Raw genomic sequence first — 22,228 nt, forward strand, 5'->3', positions numbered from 1 at the left:
CAGAGAAAAAAAAAGTAAATTTTCAAGCCTTGTTTAGAGAAACTTATGAAAAAAAGACTGAAGTGATAGAAGATGGAACTCAGCTCTTCAAAATATGTCAAGAATACAGATAAGCAAGATTAACTTGCAGATATTGGGCAACGTCCCACGTTCAAAATCCGTAACTTATTTAAGGCTGTGGATACATTGTTTGAGCAATTCTGATGAGTAAACTGACAATTTTTGCTTAATCATACTCTCAGCAAGAAAAATCCAATAGACAGCTGGAGGGAAAAAAATGCATAATGTTAAAAATTACAGCAAAGTTAAAAAGGGTCAAGATACTTGACTCTTGATGCAAGGTACTTGATGAAACAAACTTGATGAAACAAACAAAATCCAGGCTATCCTCCAAGCAGCAGTCCAGCCATTTGCTGGGAACTAAGTAGAATACTGCAAAATTAGAACTTTTAGAGTTCTAATTAATTATTTAATCACAGAAATAGGCCTTTCAAAGAGTCCACACCTGCTCCTTGTGAAAAAAAATCTAATCAGTCCCACACTCCTCCTTTAGCCAATGTAGCCCTGCAAGTTCCTTCAAATGCCCACCCTGATATAACTTTCCATAAATATTCCCCTAACATTTCCACAAGCTTACATGATGTTAAAATGCATTTATGCTCTTCCTCCTAATAATCGCTGTTATCAAAACAGAGGCCCAACAATAACAAACATATGCAACGGAAATGCCCTTAAATCATTTGACTGTTCTAATGCTGACACACAAGAAATACAGAGTGAAAGAGTGAGCATGTAAGAGGGAGGGAGAGAGAGAAGGTAGAAAGAAGTGAGAGAACAATGTAGAAGTGCCATTAAGCTACAAATCTTTCCTTTGTAACTACCAAAACAGTTTACTTGTTTGATTGGAGAATCTAACGACTGATTGAACAACCTAATATTAAACCATAAAGAAGAAATTAAAATCAACAAGTTGCTCAAAAGTTTGAATGGCTATGTTTTTAAGCCAAGAGCGTCAAAAGCTCTTTCTACCAAAACCTTAATTAGAAACTCAACAAATGTACCAATCTTGTTACCTCAACAACCCTTCCAAATTTGGTTACCTGTCTAGCTAAACAAAATGGTAAAGCAACTAAAATCAAGCATTATAATCTTAAAAAAAAAAAATTCAAAAAATGCCACTCAGAAATGAGCAACAGTACAAAGATACAATTAGGGTAGTAAATGAATACATTACAATAGAAAGAGTGCTGAGAACTTTATTTGCATTCTTTAGTGCGTATTGGAACGTATATGTAGCAAGTCAAAACAAACTAGAGGGCATCAAGCTCAAAAGGTGGGTTTATATTTGATTTACTTTTCCTGCAAGTTAGGCATGTTTTCCTGGGGCGATCAAATGTCCCATTCTAAAAATACAAATCACTCCAGTTTGACGTGGTCAATAGTTTCAAATATATCAATCTACCAAAAGCACAATACGCCATATCCTTAAAAGCGAACACAGCATGGTATTGTTATGAACCTGGAATCCACCTATTACATGTCCAAAACGTAAGTCCATTCCACATTCCAACATAAACTCAAATGCAAACCCACCTATTTCCTACATTGCTCCTACCTACTATATTTAAAAATACCAAATACATCAGCATAAAGCCTTCAGCAATAGAAAATAAAAACACATGAGCCATTTGAGATTCCAATTTTACTGTCTGTAATCACTTTAAAAAAAAACAAAATAATCACAAAATACGAAATTGTTCCAGAAGTCTGTTTCATTGGAAAGTCTGCTAGAGTAGCTAAACAAATATCAAAATAGTAACATCTCAATGAGAGTGTGTCCAAATTCTTTGCAACTTGTGCATTACATTATGTACATTGTGGATTACTGAAACATATCATGCACATTTACCAAATACATCCAACAGGAAATTAAAATAATATTTGAAACAGTAAATTACTAAAGACCTAAGTACTAAAGCTCATTACAATGATACAATCTGCAAAAATACTCGAGGCAATTTTAAGTGGAATGGCTAAAGGCTACTGTATTTTCAGGTCTGCAATTAGTATCTACGACGTTTGGCTGAACCATACTCTCCTTGATTTCCACGCGGAAACCCAGCAGGGCTGCCAACCATCGGTGTGCCCAAGTTATTTGCTTGACCATCCATATTTCCAGGAACAAATCGATCATTGGGCTATTAATTTAGTTAAAATATGTATGATTGGATATTAGTGTTCAGTGAAAGTCCCACGTAGATTTAGCAATAGGCAGGTTGAGAATCCCCCATTGGAACGATGAAAGTCAGCAGAATCCAGAAGTACCGATAAAAAAAGGGAAAGGGGTAATCATATTAGACTTACAAGTTAATAGCAAAGTTTGGGCAACAAATTAATACCTTCCTTTTGCCATGTGCACAAAGTATTTACTAGAACTGTCAAAATTAATTTATGTGAAATGAAAACAAACTTTTAAGAGAAAATCAAGAGAAAAACCAACCATCCTTTCAAACTCAAGTCAGACAGTCAAGTCACTTGTATACACACACACAGACATGCATAGGCTCTCTTCAAAATGTATCACTTTTACAGAATGATGTGCTACAATTTTACAAGTTCATTTCACTGAGCTATCAGAGTAACATACAAGTTTTGATGACTTTATAATTGGAGATAACACAGCTATACATCATAAGTTCAAGCTTATCCTTGTTTTGTGTATATATAGATCACTCAATTGTTTCTACAACTCTTTCTGGAAGTGCACATGATAGACTTCAATGCCTCAGTTCTCAAGTAAGTGCAAGAGTCAGAGTAAATTCTTGATAAACTATACAACAGCAGTCAATATCAAAAAGTGACCAAGTGAGAAAACTGGAATAAACTGTAAAATTATTCCAAGGATTGCTTGCATAATTCACTTTCAATGTAACATGATAAATACACAGAATGAACAATGACTACAACAGAATAGCTGCGTTCCAGTATATTTTAAAGAGATCGAATCATAAAGCTCTGACTGAAATTTTATCACTAAGATTACACTCTTCAAATAAAAAAAAATTGATTTCATTACAAGCTGCATGGATAGTTCCAGCTGACACTTCCACTTAGGAGAGGTTCAAAGATATTCATTACACATGATCTGAACGCCAATTCTGCTCCTGTCTACAAATGCTGCCTGATCTGATTTTTTTCCTTCATATTTTCCTTTCAAATTACCAGCATATGCAGTATTTTGGTACTGTGTCAGTTGTGATGTCCTGCATAATTTATTAATATTAAATGTTCAGGACACAGTAATGACATGATCAAAGAACTTCAAGGAGGGCTAAGAAAGAATGCATTAGCCAGTGCCACCAATGAAGAAATTTGAATGCCAACAGATTCAACAACACTTGGCTGAGAGGAGAAAGAATGTTAAGTATGTCAACCATTGAACATCCTGTACTTGAAGAAAAATAACCTGAAATCACAACTCAATTGGAGTTTTTTTTTGGGGGGGGGGGGGGGGGGGTGGAGGTGTAGCTGCACCTACACAAATATATTTGAGTTTGCTCTCAGCTTAGCTTCAGCACATTAAGCCAAATGCACAAAATTAACTTAAGCAAAAGCTCAACTTTCAACATTTTCAAACAACTGGAGTATATACTGCAGTCAAGATCTGAAGCTCGAATCATCTTAAGACAAGAACATGCCTTAAATTTTGCAAGTAACTAGAATGTGCGTAATTCCTTTTGAACACTACTGTGCTCCAATATTTTAAAGTAAGAAAACGAGAATAATCCCACAAACTACCATCAATGCTATAAAATGTAATTCCATCAAATCCGCAGCTTACTTCAACAGTGAACGCACTGATATGTTTTCTTTGACGAACAAAGACAAATATAAGTCTAGAGTTGGTAAATGTGTTATTCATCCTTATTTGATCATTTTGGACTGAAAATGGAAACAAGTATACGTAGAACACTTTGTAACAATGGTAAATTGTATAATGATATTTAAGAAGCAGGGTAAACTTAAAGAGGTAAAGTAATTCCAACTATGATCAACTTTTCAAACCCTGACAGAGGTCTGTATAGATGATGGGGATAAAGAGTAAAATCAAACTGTTGTGATACCCTTTCCCATATTTTATTTACTAAATCAACTAGGTTCAGTCATGGAATGGTCATTCATCTAAAAAAAAGAGATAAATGACACCCGAAGAACCATATTACAGTATCAAATTAAAAGGGCTGAATGGCCTAATGCAGCACCTATTTCCTATGTTTCTATTTTCAGGATTAGAAATAATAGTGAAAATTAAAAGGCAAGATAGAAAGTTGAAATAATTCATCCATGTCTTAAAAGCAAATGCTGTAATTGCAGACATAACAATTGAGATATCCTGTAAGTAATAACTTTGACATTGAAGAGAATGATTTGAGAAATAATTGCAACAACACTCAAACATGTTATTCAAATATGTTAATATGCGCCTGGGATCCTTTTGTAACACCATGAAATTGCTGACATACAATTTCCATTTATAGATGATTAAACTACCCATGTACAGTTGAATGCTAATTTCACTTCTCTCTACCCACACCACTTCCTTTTGAAACATCACCAGTTAAGCGACGAAAGCAGCAGGCACAAAATTTACTGCAATGTCTGAGCAAACTAGGAAAAATCAGATACCTAGAGCAACAACTAACATTCATTAATGTTTTTGAAATGCAAGACAAGGAATGTACAGTAATATTTTAAGCAATGTGCTTTGTCTGTACACCTACACTATCAGCCCAGACATGATACCACCCAGCCTGTTGATAGCCAGAAGGCAATCAGCAATATCTTTTATTCCGTACAAAGTCACTTAATAATACTGATCAAAATATTTGGCAGCACAAGCACCTGCAATGCTATCTGCACATTATGAACCACACACTGTTATTTTTTTCCACAAAACTACAAATCATCAGTATGAGAATGATATCATTGCTGCAGAAATGCAAGCACTTCCTAGCTTACAAAAATAAGTAAGGCTAGTATAAAACAAAAGTATGAAAATTTAAATGCACGAGTTGATCCAGATTTCTAGTTGGACCCACTTCTCCCAGAGATTTCAATGTTATCATATTACACTGACGGATTAAGATAAGTTCCATCAATATTAGGGAAGTAAAATCTGAAACAAATAAAAACACTTCTAGATCATATAGTCCAATACAACAAAAAAACTGTTACAAGTGTGCAACTATTAATGGTATAATTGCGTTATGTAAAACCAAGGAAAAAAATCAAGAGATCATAATGCAATACTTTGTAAATATTCAGGCTGGACCATTTCAATAACCCAGTCAACAACTGGACCTTGCCACACCAGTCTACTTCAAGTCACTAATGCCCACGTCACAGTGACTGCACAGAATTTCTTTTTCACTCCAGGAATACACTACCTGATATTCTTTAGGTAACCTTCAGTCTGCTCTCCCCAACATAACAATGACCATGTCACAATTAAGAGATCATATGCAAGCAAATTCCATCTAAAAATAACATTTCCTGCAGCTAACCTAATTTAAAAGAAACTGATTTTATAGCAATAATTTTAATAATTGAAGTTCATTTTCAACACTTATGAAAGATGGGGAATTAATCGAGTGCTGATTCATAAATGCTTCTATTCAGAAATAATTTCCAGAATGAGAAAGCACATACACCTGGCAAAAACTGTACAAAGCACAATAATGTTACTTTGGCTCCCCCCCCACCTCTGTCGTCTTCACAGAAATTCGCAAAATGTAACTTAATCTCAATTGGAAATACAAGTCAATTATGAAAACGATCACACAATTTAATGAAGAAGTGGGCTCACAAGGACAGATGAAAGTTTTTATAAACATGGATCGAGTGATCTGGTGAGAAGTTCGATAAGTGGGATCTTCTTTAAAAATTGACTGTTGGGCCAAACAAGCTTTTCAAGCTTCTAAAATATATTTTATTTTCACATGTTAACACGGTGCATTGGCACAAACACTATTACAACAGCACCATAAAAACTGATACAGATATCCATGTTCCAACTGTATCCTTCATTCCAGTACAGAATCTTGGGTTTTATTCACTGTATACACATGAGTAAATAGTTTGGCACATCCTTTGTTTAAGAACTTAAATGATATTGCTTTTGGAATGTGAGAAAATCAAATATGAGCATCTGCTTGCCAATTATGCATCTGCTATTCTAAATCAGCTTCCTGCAGCAATGGATACAGAGTTAACATCGAATGTAGTCTTCAAGTGAAGAGGAATATTTGGACTTGGGAGCATAGTTGTATTGCAGATCCCATTTGACATACTCTGCTTTTATCTCTTTCTATTATAAATTCCCATTTTCATATTCAAAATGGAAATGCCTAGAATGAACTTAGCACAACGTAATTACAACTTCTTTCCAGTGGTAGAGCTCTAACACCTTCACTGGTAGATAGCATGTAATTTCAATCTGATGAGTCATATAAAATTAGCATGACAAATCTGGACACAAATATAATGGAAAGAATCGACAGAAATTGCACACAATATTTTTGCTGTATTAAGATATATTCAGTAAGTCACAATTACAGACTTGAAGCAACAGTATGTACAATAACTGAAACACACTGTATTAAAGATTACAGAAGAAATAACTTGTTTCCAATATAACTGTGGAGACTTAAAACAGACAAGTCTACACACAACCAAATAAATGGAGTACAAAACTCAATTTAAGAATAATTCCCCAGAAGTTTGTTTTGAGATGTTGTCTTTCACTCATTTAAACTGTTATGTTTCTTCCTCAGCATTTTCCAGAAGTCTGTATTCATACCTTCCCCTTTAGGTTTTCTTGCACTTTGCTATCCATTCCTGCATCTCATTTTGACCACTGAATGTAAACCCAGTTCATTCTTTTACTGAACCTCCCGTGTTAACCAGTTACGCAGAAGTTGGTCCAGTAGGGAACTTGTCATAATTGATCCTGATCTACTCCAGAAAGCAAGTGGAGGTAAAGAGGTAAATTGAGAAATCAATTAGGAGCCTGAAATCTGATCAGCTGTCAATAAATATTAAAATAGAACTTTACCAAAAAAAACCATCAGCAAGGAAGCTGCTGGCAAGAAAATGCATTCAAATCACAAATACTTGTACTTTCTGAAAGAAAGTGCACCATTTTGACAGTGATTTGTTAAGTTCAAAAACTTTCGTAGTACATAATGGTTTGTTTGAAATAGGAAGATTTCACAGAAAATCATTCCAGTACACTTACTAATTTTACTGAATACCCAATACTGCTGTATGTGGCATTTGTCGGCTTAAAAAAAACTGGACTAAGCCCCCAAAAACGTTACTGTGCAATGCAGAACTTAAGTGGAGAGTGTAAAAATCCAAGTTATTAGTTTATATGGCATTCAGCATTACAAACATCATAGAATTTAGAATACTTAACTTGACAAGAAAATGGAAAAGACAACGGTATTCTGTCATTGCACGCTTTCAGAAATTACTGTTATAATATGCATTGTTATGTCAAGGACTTAACTGTCAAGTCGGAGTGGAGGAAAAGAAACTACCACATAAGCCAAATCATAAAATGGGAAAATCTCTAAAATTGATCAACACAATTCATATATTACAGTTAAAGGGGGGCATCCACAAAAGCAACTCTGCATGTGAATGAGTAAGATTCTCACTGCAATGAAACAAAACCAAAAGATGTACCCAAATTCAACACACATTTACAGTCTCTCCCCAGACCAGCATGCCAAAGATTAGAAGAAAATATGCTTACAACTTCAAATTCACAGTTCCCTCATCTGAATCTAGGCTAGTATTATATTTGTAAATATATTTTTAATACATTACCATTCCCATATTGTTTTCTGGCATTTGGCTTCCCAGGTTCCCAGGTGGTCCTTGTGGAGGTGGTGCGCTAGTATTCACAGTCGGCCTGTTCATTCCCATCAGTGGCTGTGGGACTTGGTTTGCAGAGGCTGACAAGTATAACATTTCAGTAAAATATTGGCTGATAGTTATCTTACACTTGCCATTCATTCACTTAAATACTTACCCCGGTTCCCCAAAACAAATAACTGTCCATCAACTCAACAAAAAGTGATAACTGGTCCCCCTTCCTATTTGAAATTATACACAACTTGCAATTTCAAGTGAAACGCAAGTGTCTCAGCTTACTCCTCGAAATTGCATTTTTCTTCTTTTCAGGGAGAGGTTTTCTACTACACAATACAATCACAGTTATGTACTCTGGATGTTGCAAACAAAGTAAATACCAAAACTTTTGCCAACAGTAACACTAATCAAATTGTTACAATCTGAAATTTCGTACCTGCTTTAAGATTTGTAAAATCAGCTGCAGTTAGACCCACTGAAATGAATAGAAACAGGAAATTTTCAGTTTCGCAAAAATTCTAAACAACGCCTTATCCAACAAACTGTAAAAAGCCTCTTCAGTAACAAACCTTCAGATATGGAGTATCGAGATTTCTTGAAAATTCAAATTAGCATGCCTAAACAAAAGCTAAACTGGAGTCAAGCAAATTTTTACTGTATGAGGCAAGAATTTTCAAAGTTGATTGGGAGAGGCTGTTTGCAGGTAAAGGGACAGTTGAAAAATGAGAGGCCTTTAAAAATGAGAGATGAGTCCAGAGGCAGTCTGTTCCTATTAGTGAGATTGGCAAGGCTAATAGGTGTAAAGAATGCGGGATGATTAAAGAAATTGAAGCTCTGGCCAAAAAGAGACGACATATGGTAGGTATAAAGAGGTAAGATCGAGTGAACCTCTCCAAAAGTATAAAAGCATGAGAATTATTAGCAGAAGGGCAAAAAGGGTAATAAGGGGACTCGAGATAGCTTTGGCAAATAGGATGAAGGAGAATCCAAAGTGATTCTACAAATGCATTAAGGGCAAAAGACTAACTAGGGAAAGGATCAACAAAGCTATCTATGTGTGGAATTGTAGGCGATGAAGGAGATTCTAAACAAGTATTTTGCATCAGTATTTGCTATAGAGAAGGATATGGAAGCTAGAGAACTTGGGAAATAAATATTGAAAACGTGAAAAGAGTCTAATTTTAGAGAGAAGGGGTGCTGGACATCTTAAAATGCTTCAAGGTGGATAAGGTGTCTCCCAGAACTAGTGTGGGAACCTAGGGAAGTGGTTGCCAGCACCATTGCTGAGATATTTGTATCATCAATAGGTACGGGTGAGATTCCAGAAGACCGGAGGTTTGCTAACATGGTGCCATTATTAAAGAAAGGTGCTTAGAAAAAAACCAGCAAACAGACCGGTGAGCCTGACGTCAGTGGCAGGCAAGTTGTTGGAGGGAATTCCGAGGGACAGGATCTATAATGTATTTGCAAAGGAAAGGACTGATTAGGAGTAGTCAACATGGCTCAGTGTGTGGGGAAAATTGTGTCTCCTTAACTTAATTGAGCTATCTGAAGAAATGACAAAGAAGATTGATGAGAGCAGAGCTGTGGATGTTGTCTATATGGACTTCAGCATGGCATTTGACAACGCTCCACATTGTAGACTAGTTAGCAAGGTCAGTTTACATGGAGTCCAGGGAAAGCTAGCTATTTGGATACAAAATTGGCTCGAAGGTAGGAAACAGTGAAGCTGCAGTGTTGGGATTTGCACCAGAGGCATGTGACCAGCAATATTCCACAAGGATCAGTGCTGGGTCCCCTACTTTTTGTCATTAATATAAATTATTTGGATGTAAATACAGGAGGATTCATTAATAAATTTGCAGATTACATCAAAATTGGTGTCAGAGTCGACAGTAAAGGTAATCGCAGAGTACAACTGGATCTTGATCAGATGTGCTGAGTGCTAGATGGGTGAATTTAGACAAATGTAACATGTTGCATTTTGCTAACGCAAATCAATGCAGGACTTATACACCTAATGGTAGGATCCAGGGGAGCGTTGCCAAATAGTAAAGTTGGTGTTCAGGTTCATCGTTCCTAGAAAATTGAGTCAGTCACACAGTGGTGAACACTGCATTTGGTACACTTGCCTTTACTGGTCAATATAGAAGCTGGGAGGTGATATTGCGATTGTACTGGACATTGGTTAGGCTTGGAATATTGCGTGTAATTCTGGCGTTCCTGCTATAACAAAAATGTTGTTAAACATGAAAGGGTTCAGGAAATAGATTTAAGCTAAGTAGAGCAAAATTTAAAAGGGACCGGAGGGGCAACATTTTCATGGAGAGGATGGTATGTGTATCAAACTGCCAGAGGTGGTGATGATACAGAAGGCATTTAAAAGGTCTCTGGATGGGCACATAAAGAGGAATGGTTTGGAGGGACATGGGCCAATGCTGGCAAATTGGACTAGATTTATTTAGGATATCTGGTCGGTGTGGTAGAGTTGGACCAAAAGGTATGCTGTACAACTCTATGACTTTGCATTGAGGAAGGGATCCCCTAATCACATTTACATTTTTATATTTTTAAAATAAAAAGGCAGTTCACTTTGTCATTCAATAAAAATGCTGCTGTGGCAGCACTTTCACATTAACTGTTCCGAAACTCACTTTCCTATGGAGGAAAATATATCAGTTTTCAGCCAAGGAGGGAACACTAAAATAGAATCAAAATGGAGACAGGATCAAGATTGCATAATGTATATAATTAGTTCCAATTTTAGCCTCACTTCTATTTCACTACTACAATGCTGCAAGGAGGCAGGGGTGGATGTGGGCACAATTACAACATTTAAAATACAGTTGAATATGTAACGTTTGGAGGGATATGGGACAGGAGCAGGCAGGTGGGACTCATTTAGTTTAGGATCATGTTCAGCATGGACTGGTTGGACCAAAGAGTCTGTTTCCGTACTGTATGACCCCATGATTCTATGACTACTTCAAACAGAAAAATTTTCAACGTCAACATTTCTCTTTTACTGAAATTATAGCATCAACGTTTGATGAAATTACCTTAAAAAAAAACACAACTTGAAATGTAATCACTCTTACAAATCACAGCCGAGACACGGTTGCATAAAAATAGGCTTTAACACCAACTAATTCAGCACACAACAGCTGAACAGCTATCATTCCAATCCACTACACATGTCAATAGCAGATAGGGTATCCTCATCTAAAACAAGGCTTGCAATATAGCCAAGTTTGCAAGGCCTTCCTGCAAGCATAAAAAAACTAAACTTCGGGGGTACAACATTCAGAATAATAAGACATTAAAGTAAACACAAAGCTCTAAGAGTGCTGGCATTAGAAGAAAAAAGTGACTCAGTACTGTTCACCATGGTTGCAAAAGGAGTAAATTTCAACCCCACAACAATTCTTACTATATCCCTATCACAAAACAAAAATCATGGCTTTTACAGAAACACAGACATGACCTCATTTTTATAAAATGACTGATCTTTGGAACACGTTTCAGACGAAGCAAGTCAAGTCTGTGAACGAGATAATTGGACCACTAACTTTATACTCCTTGTAACACACTTTCTACCTTACTTTTAGCCATTCCATGAAATATATTGATAATATTAAAGCATGCAGAAATTGGTACAGCAGAAATGGTTGGTATAAAACAGTCTCTCTGCAGTAAGGGTTAAACCGGGAGTCTTAAAATTCACTGGCACTAGAGCACCACCAGCTGGAAAGAAGAATCCCATTGCGACAAATATTGACTTGTAATTTGATATACAAGCAAAAATGCAACAGCGTTCAAGCTATTATAGACCAATGTAAGTAGTCTGTTCCAATTTCCAAAAAAGATTTTTGTGTCCCATTCACACTAATTACATTAAGTTATACAACTGCAAATCATTAACATCTAGAATGCAGCATGCACTAAGTTCTAAAATCATTTAACTCAGCCTGATCTGGAAATACGTACAAATGCTTGCGTGGTAAAACCTTTGTCTGCACCAAAAATTAAGAATTCAACTCAATGATTCCACCATGAGGCCATTTCAGCCACTGCATTGTATTGGCTCTCTTGCAAAAGCAATTCAGTTACCCCTAGACCCCTGTCGACATTAACTTATAGCAACAAGCACTGACCCTTCAAGGGCTTCAATTATTTCCTACAAGTCAAAGTCACCACTATGTATGAAGAGCACTGGTCCAAGAAACAAACCTGAAGCACTCACCATGCACCTTCTGCAAGTGCAGTAAAATTCACTATGACTGTTAAGGTCACACAATTAACTTTGTTTTCAGTGCCACAGCCCCTTTCATTCCTTGGGCTTGAATCATGCTGGCAAGCCAATGGCACAGCACAGAACAAAAGATCTTCTGGAAATCCATGTATGCCTTCAGTTTTGAATCTTTTGATAATACAATCAGATTTGTTAAAGAAATACAAGCTGGCTTTCTTCAATTAATCCAAATTTTATCCAAGAAACTGAATTTGGTCTCAAATTGTTGTTCAAAAACCTTCCCACTGACATTGAACAGCTAGCATAATTTTTGGGTTTTTATTCTTGCGCTCTTTTGAATAAGAATTGAGCACTGGCGATTCTCCTGTCATTTGGCACTACCCCAAATACCTGAGAGGGAATGAAAAAATACCTCTAAATTTCCACTCTACTTCCATAATTTACCATACACCCCATGTCTGGTGACCTCTCCTTTCAAGTTTAGTCAGCCTTACTATTACTCCTTCCAAATACTTTAGACCAACCTGTATCTCACCTACATATTGTGGCTTTCGCAGTTTCTTCCTTGGTAAAGACAGATATACTAATTTAGTTTTTCCAATATGTATGATGCTACATGCATGGATTTCTATTTTGGTCCCCGATTGAACCATCCTTCCTCCAGCCATGCTTTCACTGTTGAAATGCCTTTGGAAGATATTTTGATTCCCATTTCCTTCAGCTGGTCTCAAGTTTCTAAATTCAGCCTGGTTCCTACATTTGTTAACAGGCAGCATTCATGATATGCACTCTAACCCTGAGTATTTTCTCTGCTTCCATAGTTAATGACAGTTTCTCTGAACCGCTTCCAATGCAAGCATACCCTCCATAAAGTCAAAACAGTTGGTAGCACCGTTAAGTCCAACGTTACTAAATTGTTGCAAAGAGCTGAAGAAAGGCTTCCGACTTTTGCAAAAAGCTTATCATCCTTAGCCCTCTAATTAATTGCTATACCTAAATTCTAACTTCTTGTTTCAAAAGCAAAGTCAACCAGATCCCGCCCATAACACCAAATTCTCAACTCTATTTAAACATTTCATAATTTTATTGCAAAATTTGACAACTTCAATTCCCAACATAACACTTGTGCCACATTTTGGTCCAGAAATGTAACTAATCCATTTGCAGCTTCATTGGTGTTTTCCTCACAAGTAGCTTCGCTATGCATTTCTGCATTAAAAACAATTTTGGCAAAACTAAAGTTCTTCATCCAAGTCAACAATATAAGCTATACATCGTGGGGTCCCTGCACTGATCGTTACAACCAACATTTGTGGCTTGGATTTGCTTTCTCTTTCAACGGTGACTCATCTTATGCAGCACATACACAGCAACACCATGAGCTACAAGTTCCACCCCTAGCAAGATGCCATTGAGATTTGCAACTATATTTGCATTCTTTCACTATGACAGAATCAAATCTTGGAAGTCCTTTTGCAACAGGACAGGCCTACCACCAGTCAATGGCAATTCGCTCATGGAAGGTGGGCACTGATGGCCTAGCCAGCAATCACTGTTTATCCCCAAAGGCGGCAGTGAGTTGCTTTCTTAAACTGCTGCAGTAATTGGGCTATGCAAACCCTATAGTCCTTTAGGAAAAGAGTTTCAGAATGTTGACCCAGTGACAGCCAAGGAACAGCAATGTAACTTCAAAGGTAGAATGATGTGTGGCTTAAGAAGTGAACCTGCAAGTTGTGGCATTCCCATTTATCTGCTGACCTTGACCTTCCAGGTAGCAGAGGTTACAAGTTCAGTAGTTGCTGTCAAAGTTGCCTTGCTACAGTGCATCTTTAGATGGTATACACTCTTGTTATTCTGAATCAACAGTGAAGGGAGTGAAGGTTGAAGACAATTAGCGCAGTGCCATTCAAGGGAGCTGCTTTAGCCTGAATGGTCTGATTTCTTGAGTATTGTTTAAGCAACACCAATTCAGCGAAGCTTTCCCACCCAGAATAGCTGACCTAGCCAGCAATGTCCACATCCCTTAAAACTAGAAAAAAATATGAGATGCAAGAAAATTATTTATCATTTAAATTCAAAATGTTATGTGCGCATCTTACCTGGCATGGTCATTCCACTCCGCTGGGCAATTTCTTCCATCCTCATATTTTCCCTCTAAACATAAATTAAATTCACATGCACAATTAAAATTACAGCCGATGTTCTCACCCACTTCAGAAAATGTTATGATATGCCTCGGTTATATGCCATGACTCAGCTATTTCTATAGTCAGTGAATTGCCCTAAAAAGTTGAAATATTTAAAGAAACACAAAAGGGGTGACCTAATTACCTTTATCTAACATATTGGTCAGCATACATTGCATCTGCAGACTTTGTGGTGTTTACACAACTGATGCACAAATGCAGCATTCCTGGTTAGTTCTATCGTGTTAGTGTCGTGACCACAATGGCTTACAAATTTATTAGGTTTTTAATTTCAAAATCTCTGTAAAAGCCTTCAAGCCAAAACAGGTGTCTTTCTCACAATGCCTTAAAGAAAACAAGCACACTGACATTTCTAACTCAAGCCAAATTAAGTTAGGTGCAACAGATGACTATCCTCCATTTAGTAAGTAATCACCAAAAATTAAAAGAAACAAATGCAAGAAAACTCATTTAATTCCATTCTTGTGGTTTAGATTCTTGATCCAGAAAACTTTTTTACCCATGTATTCCACCTACAGAATTGTCCATTCTATTTATTAATGTATACTTATTTCAATTTGAAGGGACAATATTTTGTTTGCACCTGTGTTTTGCTGCTGTGAAAGGAGCAGTTTATTGTTCTGTTGTTAATTGATGAAATCTGGTGTTATTTTTTTTCCCATTAGAGTGGTCAGTCAAGCAAGTTAACTGCCTTTAGGACTTAATTTGGTTTTAATGTATACATTTGTGACAATTTGTGGCACAGTGGGCTCGACACCAACACCCTTGCTGCCTTTGAAGAGAGGTTGGCACTGCAAGGTGACACAACCCTACACACTTCTCAGGAGGCCATCTAGTGCAGACACATTTCTGCTTATCCTTCCGGGGTATACAAAACGTGAGCTTCAACCTTGGTCTGTGCATGTTTCCGCCTGAATTTGTAGGCTCTGGACCAGTGTGCACAGAAGATAAAGGAAGGAAAAGACATTGAATTCTGCCACGCAGTTACCAAAATTCAATTTTAACAAATCAACCAGCAACGGTAGGAATCTCAAACGAACATTCCAGTACCAAAGTCAACGTTATTGGTAACATCACATGATGGCCACATTATTTTATGTACTTCTCATACACGAGTGACTTATCAGTTTTTAAAAGATGTTGCTTGGATGAGCAGTGTGGGGGTATGGTATGTTATTACTTTTTTCTCTTGTTTAATAACATCAACTTAGCCTTTTCTTAACTCTGAAAAGCCTGGGTAAATTGATTCATTTCAAGGCAAGATAAGATTATCCATAAAGGGAAGGGACCTTTCAGAACTTGATCCTGTTTCAGCCAATGAAGTGGATGGCTGAATAAAGGGAAGCCGAACTATCCTTGCTCACCGAGGAGAACAATTTGGGTTATCTCGAACATGAACAAATTGGGGAACTTTCCTTGACTATTTGACATTAGTTACAAATCCTAATCATTTCCACTAATGTACTGATTGCCTTTAATATTCTTCTAAGCTACCCAATGTACCTTTGCTCAATGATATTAATATTTCAGAACACCTACGTTTTCAGTGAAGTTTCCTCGGAATCCCTCCTGTTGTCTTCTCATCATTTCTTCTTTCTCACGTTGACGCAAAAGCATTTCTTCCTCACGTCTTCTGCGTTCCTCTTCTTGCCTGAGAAATGTTTAAAATTTAGGATTTTTTAAGCTTCTGTTGCAATCCTTTACCAACCAATACTTAAATACTTCATCTATATGCAACATTAGATAAAGCCAACACTGGAATAAAATTGCACTTCGGATTTCCACCACGACATCCCCAGTCCATGGAAACTTCATTTTGCTTAATAGGAGCTCAAGCAATTTTGTATTTGGGGACTTTGGTGGATGGTACTTGTGTTTTTTCCACAATTCCCTCATACATTTAGAGAACTACAGCAAATAAAGACATCTAACCGAAGCCTGAGTTTGCCCTTAATATTGAAATCTTGTCTTGCTCTATATTTCCCCCAGGTTTTATGAAAGTCATCCAATTCTTATTAAAAGACTCATTTCCTTTGCTTCAGTTATTCTCAAACTTTTTTTTGCATAGCACAGTTTAAGAAAGCAATGTGCAACCAGCTTCAAGGGTGATTAAAAATAATAATAAATACAGCCTATGACACAAAAAGCCAGTTGACAAATAAAAAAGAACTCCATTACAAATAAATGAATAAGTGATTCCCTACTGAAATTACATGAAATAATGCTCAATATTGAAGTGCTGGATGGCAAAGAGCACTTAATATTTTAATTTTGCATGTAATCAACAATAGTACAGTCAGACAGTGCCACTGACCTCATCGTGAGTTTTGAGAAGATTTGTAGCTCAGGTTAAGGTTCTGGATGTAGGTTTGCTCACTGAGCTGGAAGGTTCATTTCCAGATGATGTTTTGTCATCATATTCGTAACATCTTCAGTGGGCCTCCGAGCAAAGCGCTGTTCATGATTCCTGCTTTCTATTTATGTTTGGGCTTCTTTGGGTTGGGGGTGTCATTTCCTGTTCTTTTTCTCAAGGTGTGGTAGATGGGGATCTATCTAACATCGAGTTAGACCTCATCTACCACGCCTTGAGAAAAAGAACACAAAATTACATCACCAACCCAAAGAAACCGAAACACAAACAGAAAGCATGTATCAAGAACAGTGCTTCGCCTGGAGGCCCACTGAAGATACCACCTAGTAGGGTGATGAAACATTTGGAAACGAACCTTGCAGCTCAGCAAGCAAACCTCCATCCAGAACTGACCGCATTGTTGTTTGCGCAACTTTACTGCCATCACTCAGCACCCAACCGCCGTCCAGTGTTTACTCATTGACAAGAATTTTGTCAACTAAATTTCACTGTGAATGAAGTCTATTTGACACAACCTACATTCTTCTAGTTAGTCCGCCACCTTAGTGTGCCAATTTTAAATGTGAGAATTATAGTCAAGATTTGTTTGACGCGCGTTTACGCATTTTTAGGAACAGAGAAAATGACAACACAGAAGATAATTCCTCCATCATACCAGTGAGACAGACATTCCTATCTTCCAACTGTGTGCAAACAGACAGTTTTTGTTTTAATTCATTCATGGGACATGGACATCACTGGCTGGCCAACATTTTACTGGTATTCAGAGTTGCCCTTGAGAAGGTGGTAGTGAGCTGCTTTCCTAAACTGCTGCAGTTGTAGTGTGATTTCCATGATTTTGACCCAGCGACAGTGAAGGGATGGCGATATATTTCCAAGTCAGGGTGGTGAATGACTTGCAACGTGAACTTGCAGTTGCTGATGCTTCCTATGTATCTGCTGACCTTGTCTTTCAAGGTGGAAGTGGTCACAGCTTGGAAGGACATCAGTAAACTTCTGCAGTGCATCTTGTATGTAGTGTACACTGCTACTACTTCAGTAATGGAGGTAGCAAAAGCTTGAGGATACGGTACCAATGAAGCAAGCTTTTTCCTGGATGGTGTTAAGTTTGAGTGTTGTTGGGCTGCACCCATCCAAGCAAATATGGATTTCCCACGACATTCCTGACTTGTGCCTTGCAGATGATGGACAGGCCTTGGAGAATCAATGGGCGAGACAACCAGTGTTCCTAGTTTCTTGGAGGAGCAAGTTAATGCAGCAAGTCAGCTAAGCTTCTGAATAATGGTAACTCCAAGAACGTCGATAGTAGACTAACACTAATGAATGTCAAGGCACAGGGAACACATTGTTCAAATTCATCATTTGTCCAAGGCAAACCCCTGGAGAAAAATTGTAATCTTGCATTTCCACCTTTTAATTCTGCACTTCTGCTAGGTCTGTAATCATCCATGGAGACGAACACCTAGAATTTTTGTTTTTACAAGAGCATGAAAATTGCTCATCAGTGAACCTACCTGCTTGTGTCACCCCTATCTCACAAATGAAATGATAGGAATTTGCGCATCAAAATACTAGTCAAAAAGGAAACGAGGGAATTATAGACAAATCAGCCAAACATTTCTTATCAAAAATATTGCCAGTGTCTACAACTAAGCACAGTCAGTAGGGATAACCTACCAGTCTGTGTGCATTGCTTGACCATGGCTATCTCAACTCAGCTACTGCTCATCTATAGCTTTCGTTACCTCCCAGCTCGAGTATTACAATTGGCACATGCAAAGTTTGCACATTCAATGTCCAAAAAAAAATCTGACACTACTCAAAACTCTGCTGCCTGTGTGTTAACTTGCAATAAGATCCACTAAACAACACTATGACCCCCAACTACACCAAAATCCAAATACTGGCTTTCAAATGTGTCCATGACCTTGCCCTGCCCCTCCATAAACTCAACTAACCCTACAAGGCTCCAAAGAAAAATGTGAACTCCTCCAACACTGGCCTCTTGTGCATTCCCAAATCATTTGATGCCCAAACGTTCAGCTACCCAGATCCCAAGCTCTGGAATTCTCTTCTGACAGTTCCCAATTTTGCTCTTTTTCTTTGCACCATCAAAAATGCCCTAAGAGGTAGAAGTACAGAATTGCAAAAAACTGACATCAAGTAAATTTGCCAGTTTTGCTAAATGCAGGTAAATATGATGTTATCCATTTGAATGCAAAAATAGGATCAAGAGAACTTTCAAAATAACAGAAACCCAGAGACAAGGGCAATCCAAGGGAGAATTACTGATACAAGTCCACAGATCATTAAAATGGCTAAATTCAAATACAACGTTTCAAAAATAAAGGACAAAAACAGACTATCAAAAAAAAAGGCCAAAACGTAAATGGGCTAAAATCATTCCACATTTATATGAAGCACAGGCCTCAAGTATTATGAGCAACTGTGCGTTAGAACATAAAGGCCTTAGATGAAATACAGGATTTCTGAACCAGAATGTCTCTCCTAAAGGGGAAGTTAAAAGGAAAGAAAAATTAGTATTATACTTGAAATAAATTTCAAGTTTAGAAATAGCTTAAAAATCCAATCAAATGTACTGAAATGGAAGATTGTTAACACACTCAATGTCCCTAATATGATACCGATTATCTGCCAGAATATGCAATGTGCAGAAACTTAACAGCATCGTGTAAGACAGTACATCTTCTTTACCTCAGTTCTATTTGTTTACGCTTTTGCAGTTCTTGATTGTGCAATTCTTCCATGCGCCTCAATTCCTCTTGACGTCTCATTAAATCTGGTGACAAAAAGGACTTGTTTTAGTACACGTTTTTAAGAGAAAATTTAGTTTTACACACAATTCCACATATTCCAAAAATTGAAATAAGAAATTGTGACATCTTTAAAGAGCACAAGTTGCAGCTCGACCTAGTTTCACTTTCAAGAATTTCCAAAATGGGTGAATGGACAATGATTCATGCCCAGAACACACATGTAACAGTGCATTTGCAATATTGCTGTGCAAATATCAGGCTTGGCAAACATATGCGTTCTAAACAAGCGTCAGTAGGCTCAAACGTTTAATTGGGGAGAAAGTGAGGTCTGCAGATGCTGGAGATCAGAGCTGGAAATGTGTTGCTGGAAAAGCGCAGGAGGTCAGGGAGAATCATTCCTGAAGAAGGGCTTATGCCCGAAACGTCGATTCTCCTGTTCCCTGGATGCTGCCTGACCTGCTTTTCCAGCAACACATTTCCAGCTCAAACGTTTAATTGCTTTTTCTCCAGACTACTGCCAGAGGAGTTTCTCCAACAGTTTGAGCGAAATCAAACATCAACTAGCCAGAAAAAGACATGATCCGCTCTCACTAATACCCTCACAAACGGATGAGGAAGGACACCACTTCGACTGGGACAACACATCCATCCCAGGACAAGCCAAACAAAGTCACGCATGAGAATTCCTCGAAGCATGGCATTCCAACCGGAACTCTATCATCAAACACATCGAGTTAGACTCCATCTACCACCCCCTGAGAAAAGGAGCAGGAAGAGACCTCACCACAGGAAATAACATCACAGGAAATGACATCAACCCAAACATATAAATAGAAAGCAGGAATTTTCAGCATTGCTTCGCATGAGGTCCACTGAAAAAGTTATCTACTAAGGTAACAAAACGTCTGGAAATGAACCTTTCAGCTCAGCAAGCAAACCTACATCCAAAACCATCAATTTCTGTTTTGAGTGTTTCAGATCTCCAACATCTAGTTCTTTTAATTACAGCAAAATATCTTGGCTTGTTATCTATCTCCCATGAAAATTTTAATCCAAAAGAAACAGCAAGTAAATGATACAATTTCCAAGGGAGCATAGGAACATATGGCCACAGTTTTAGCTGCACAAAATTTGATCTAATGTTTAAGAAAAACAATAAACCAGCAGAAAAGATCACTGATTTTATGAGGAGTGGTGTACAAAACCAAAATCCTTTCACCATTTTATTGGAAGTTTTATGAAACAGTGGTTATGCAGTGGTCAATTCTGACAAGACATTTTAGGCAAGGCCTTACTGAAAGAGTAGATTTCACAGGAACTGCACCACCAGACTATAAGTTCATAGAGAAAATGAAGAAATTTGGATAATTCTCCTTTCAGAAAGGACGTGCATGATCTCTATCTCAAAAGTAAATGCCTTCAGACATGCAGCAGAAATAAAAACCATATTCTTCTCAACCTACCCTGTCTCATTAGCATGACTTGGTGCTCATGACGGGCAGCTTCCAGTTCTACTTCCAGTTTCTCGCGTGCTTCCTTCACATTTCTATCTACTTGCTCCTGTTGCTGTTTCTCCATTTCAAGCAGAGCCTTCCACCTCATGGCATATTCATATTCGAATGACCCATGCTGTGCAAATCTGGGTGGCTGTTCTCGTTCCCTGAAAAATCATACAACAGCAAGTAAGTAGGAGGATTGAAGGCAAGAAACTAATGCATCCTCCAGTGCACTTCCTATGTAAAATAGTCAGAATAAATGTCAATATATTATTCAAGTAAAATGTCCTACCCAATTGGTGATAAGGTTCATGGTTAACAGTGAAAGAATACTGATGTGGCAAGCTTAAAAGGTAGCTCCCAAAGTGGTTTGGTCTACTCAGGTTGCCAACTGTTCAGCAATTTAAGTCCAATGTTCAAGTTAGCATACGATACAAAAAACCAATTATGACCATAAACAAAAGGTAGAGGTGGCAGGGTGAAATGTGAGGAGGATGATAGGAGAATACAGGGTGACCTGGACAGGCTAGGTGAGTGGACGGATACATGGCAGATGCAGTTTAATGTGGATAAATGTGTGGTTATCCACTTTGGTGGCAAGAACAGGAAGGCAGATTACTACCTAAATGGAGTCAAGTTAGGTAAAGGGGCAGTACAACAAGATCTAGGTGTTCTTGTACATCAGTCAATGAAAGCAAGCATGTAGGTACAGCCAGCAGTGAAGAAAGCTAATAGCATGCTAGCCTTCATAACAAGAGGAATTGAATATAGAAGCAAAGAGGTCCTTCTTGCAGCTGTACAGGGCCCTGGAGAGACCGCAACTGGAATACTGTGCACAGTTTTGGTCTCTTAATTTGAGGAAAGACATTCTGGCTATTGAGGGAGTGCAGCGTAGGTCCACAAAGTCAATTCCCGGAATGGCCGGACTATCTTACACTAAAAGATTGCAGCGATTGCAGGCTTGTATATGCTTAAGTTTAGAAGGCTGAGGGGGGGGATCTGATTGAGACATATAAGATTATTAAACGATTGGACACTCTCGAGGCAGGAAGCACGTTTCCGTTGACGGGTGAGTCCCGAACCAGAAGACACAGTTTAAAAATAAGGGGTAGGCCATTTAGAACAGAGTTGAGGAGAAACATCTTCACCCAGAGTGGTGGGTGTATGGAATGCTCTGCCCCAGAAGG

At 37.8% G+C, this 22,228-nt stretch overlaps 1 protein-coding gene across 4 annotated transcripts in view; it reads right to left on the reverse strand.

Moving 5' to 3' along the window:
- The window catches only part of LOC122557285 (non-POU domain-containing octamer-binding protein-like), a 42,321-nt gene that overhangs the window by 6,611 nt on the left and 13,482 nt on the right, over positions 1-22,228 (reverse strand). For 2 of the 4 annotated variants that reach the window (XM_043704824.2, XM_043704825.2), the window contains exons 5-11: positions 21,009-21,205; positions 19,484-19,568; positions 15,937-16,048; positions 14,290-14,344; positions 8,375-8,413; positions 7,894-8,021; positions 1,243-2,198 (exon numbers count right to left, since the gene is read on the reverse strand). In XM_043704824.2, the coding sequence (XP_043560759.1) occupies positions 2,064-2,198; positions 7,894-8,021; positions 8,375-8,413; positions 14,290-14,344; positions 15,937-16,048; positions 19,484-19,568; positions 21,009-21,205 (751 nt within the window). In that variant the 3' untranslated portion in view covers positions 1,243-2,063. Of the gene's footprint in view, positions 1-1,242; positions 2,199-5,963; positions 7,015-7,893; positions 8,022-8,374; positions 8,414-14,289; positions 14,345-15,936; positions 16,049-19,483; positions 19,569-21,008; positions 21,206-22,228 lie in introns of those variants that run through there. The other 2 variants (XM_043704826.2, XM_043704828.2) reach the window with 2 other exon arrangements.

Source organism: Chiloscyllium plagiosum, unplaced genomic scaffold (assembly GCF_037043375.1).
Source record: "Chiloscyllium plagiosum isolate Xiang-an unplaced genomic scaffold, Cpla_swu_hap1 HiC_scaffold_11, whole genome shotgun sequence".
Taxonomy (NCBI): domain Eukaryota; kingdom Metazoa; phylum Chordata; class Chondrichthyes; order Orectolobiformes; family Hemiscylliidae; genus Chiloscyllium; species Chiloscyllium plagiosum.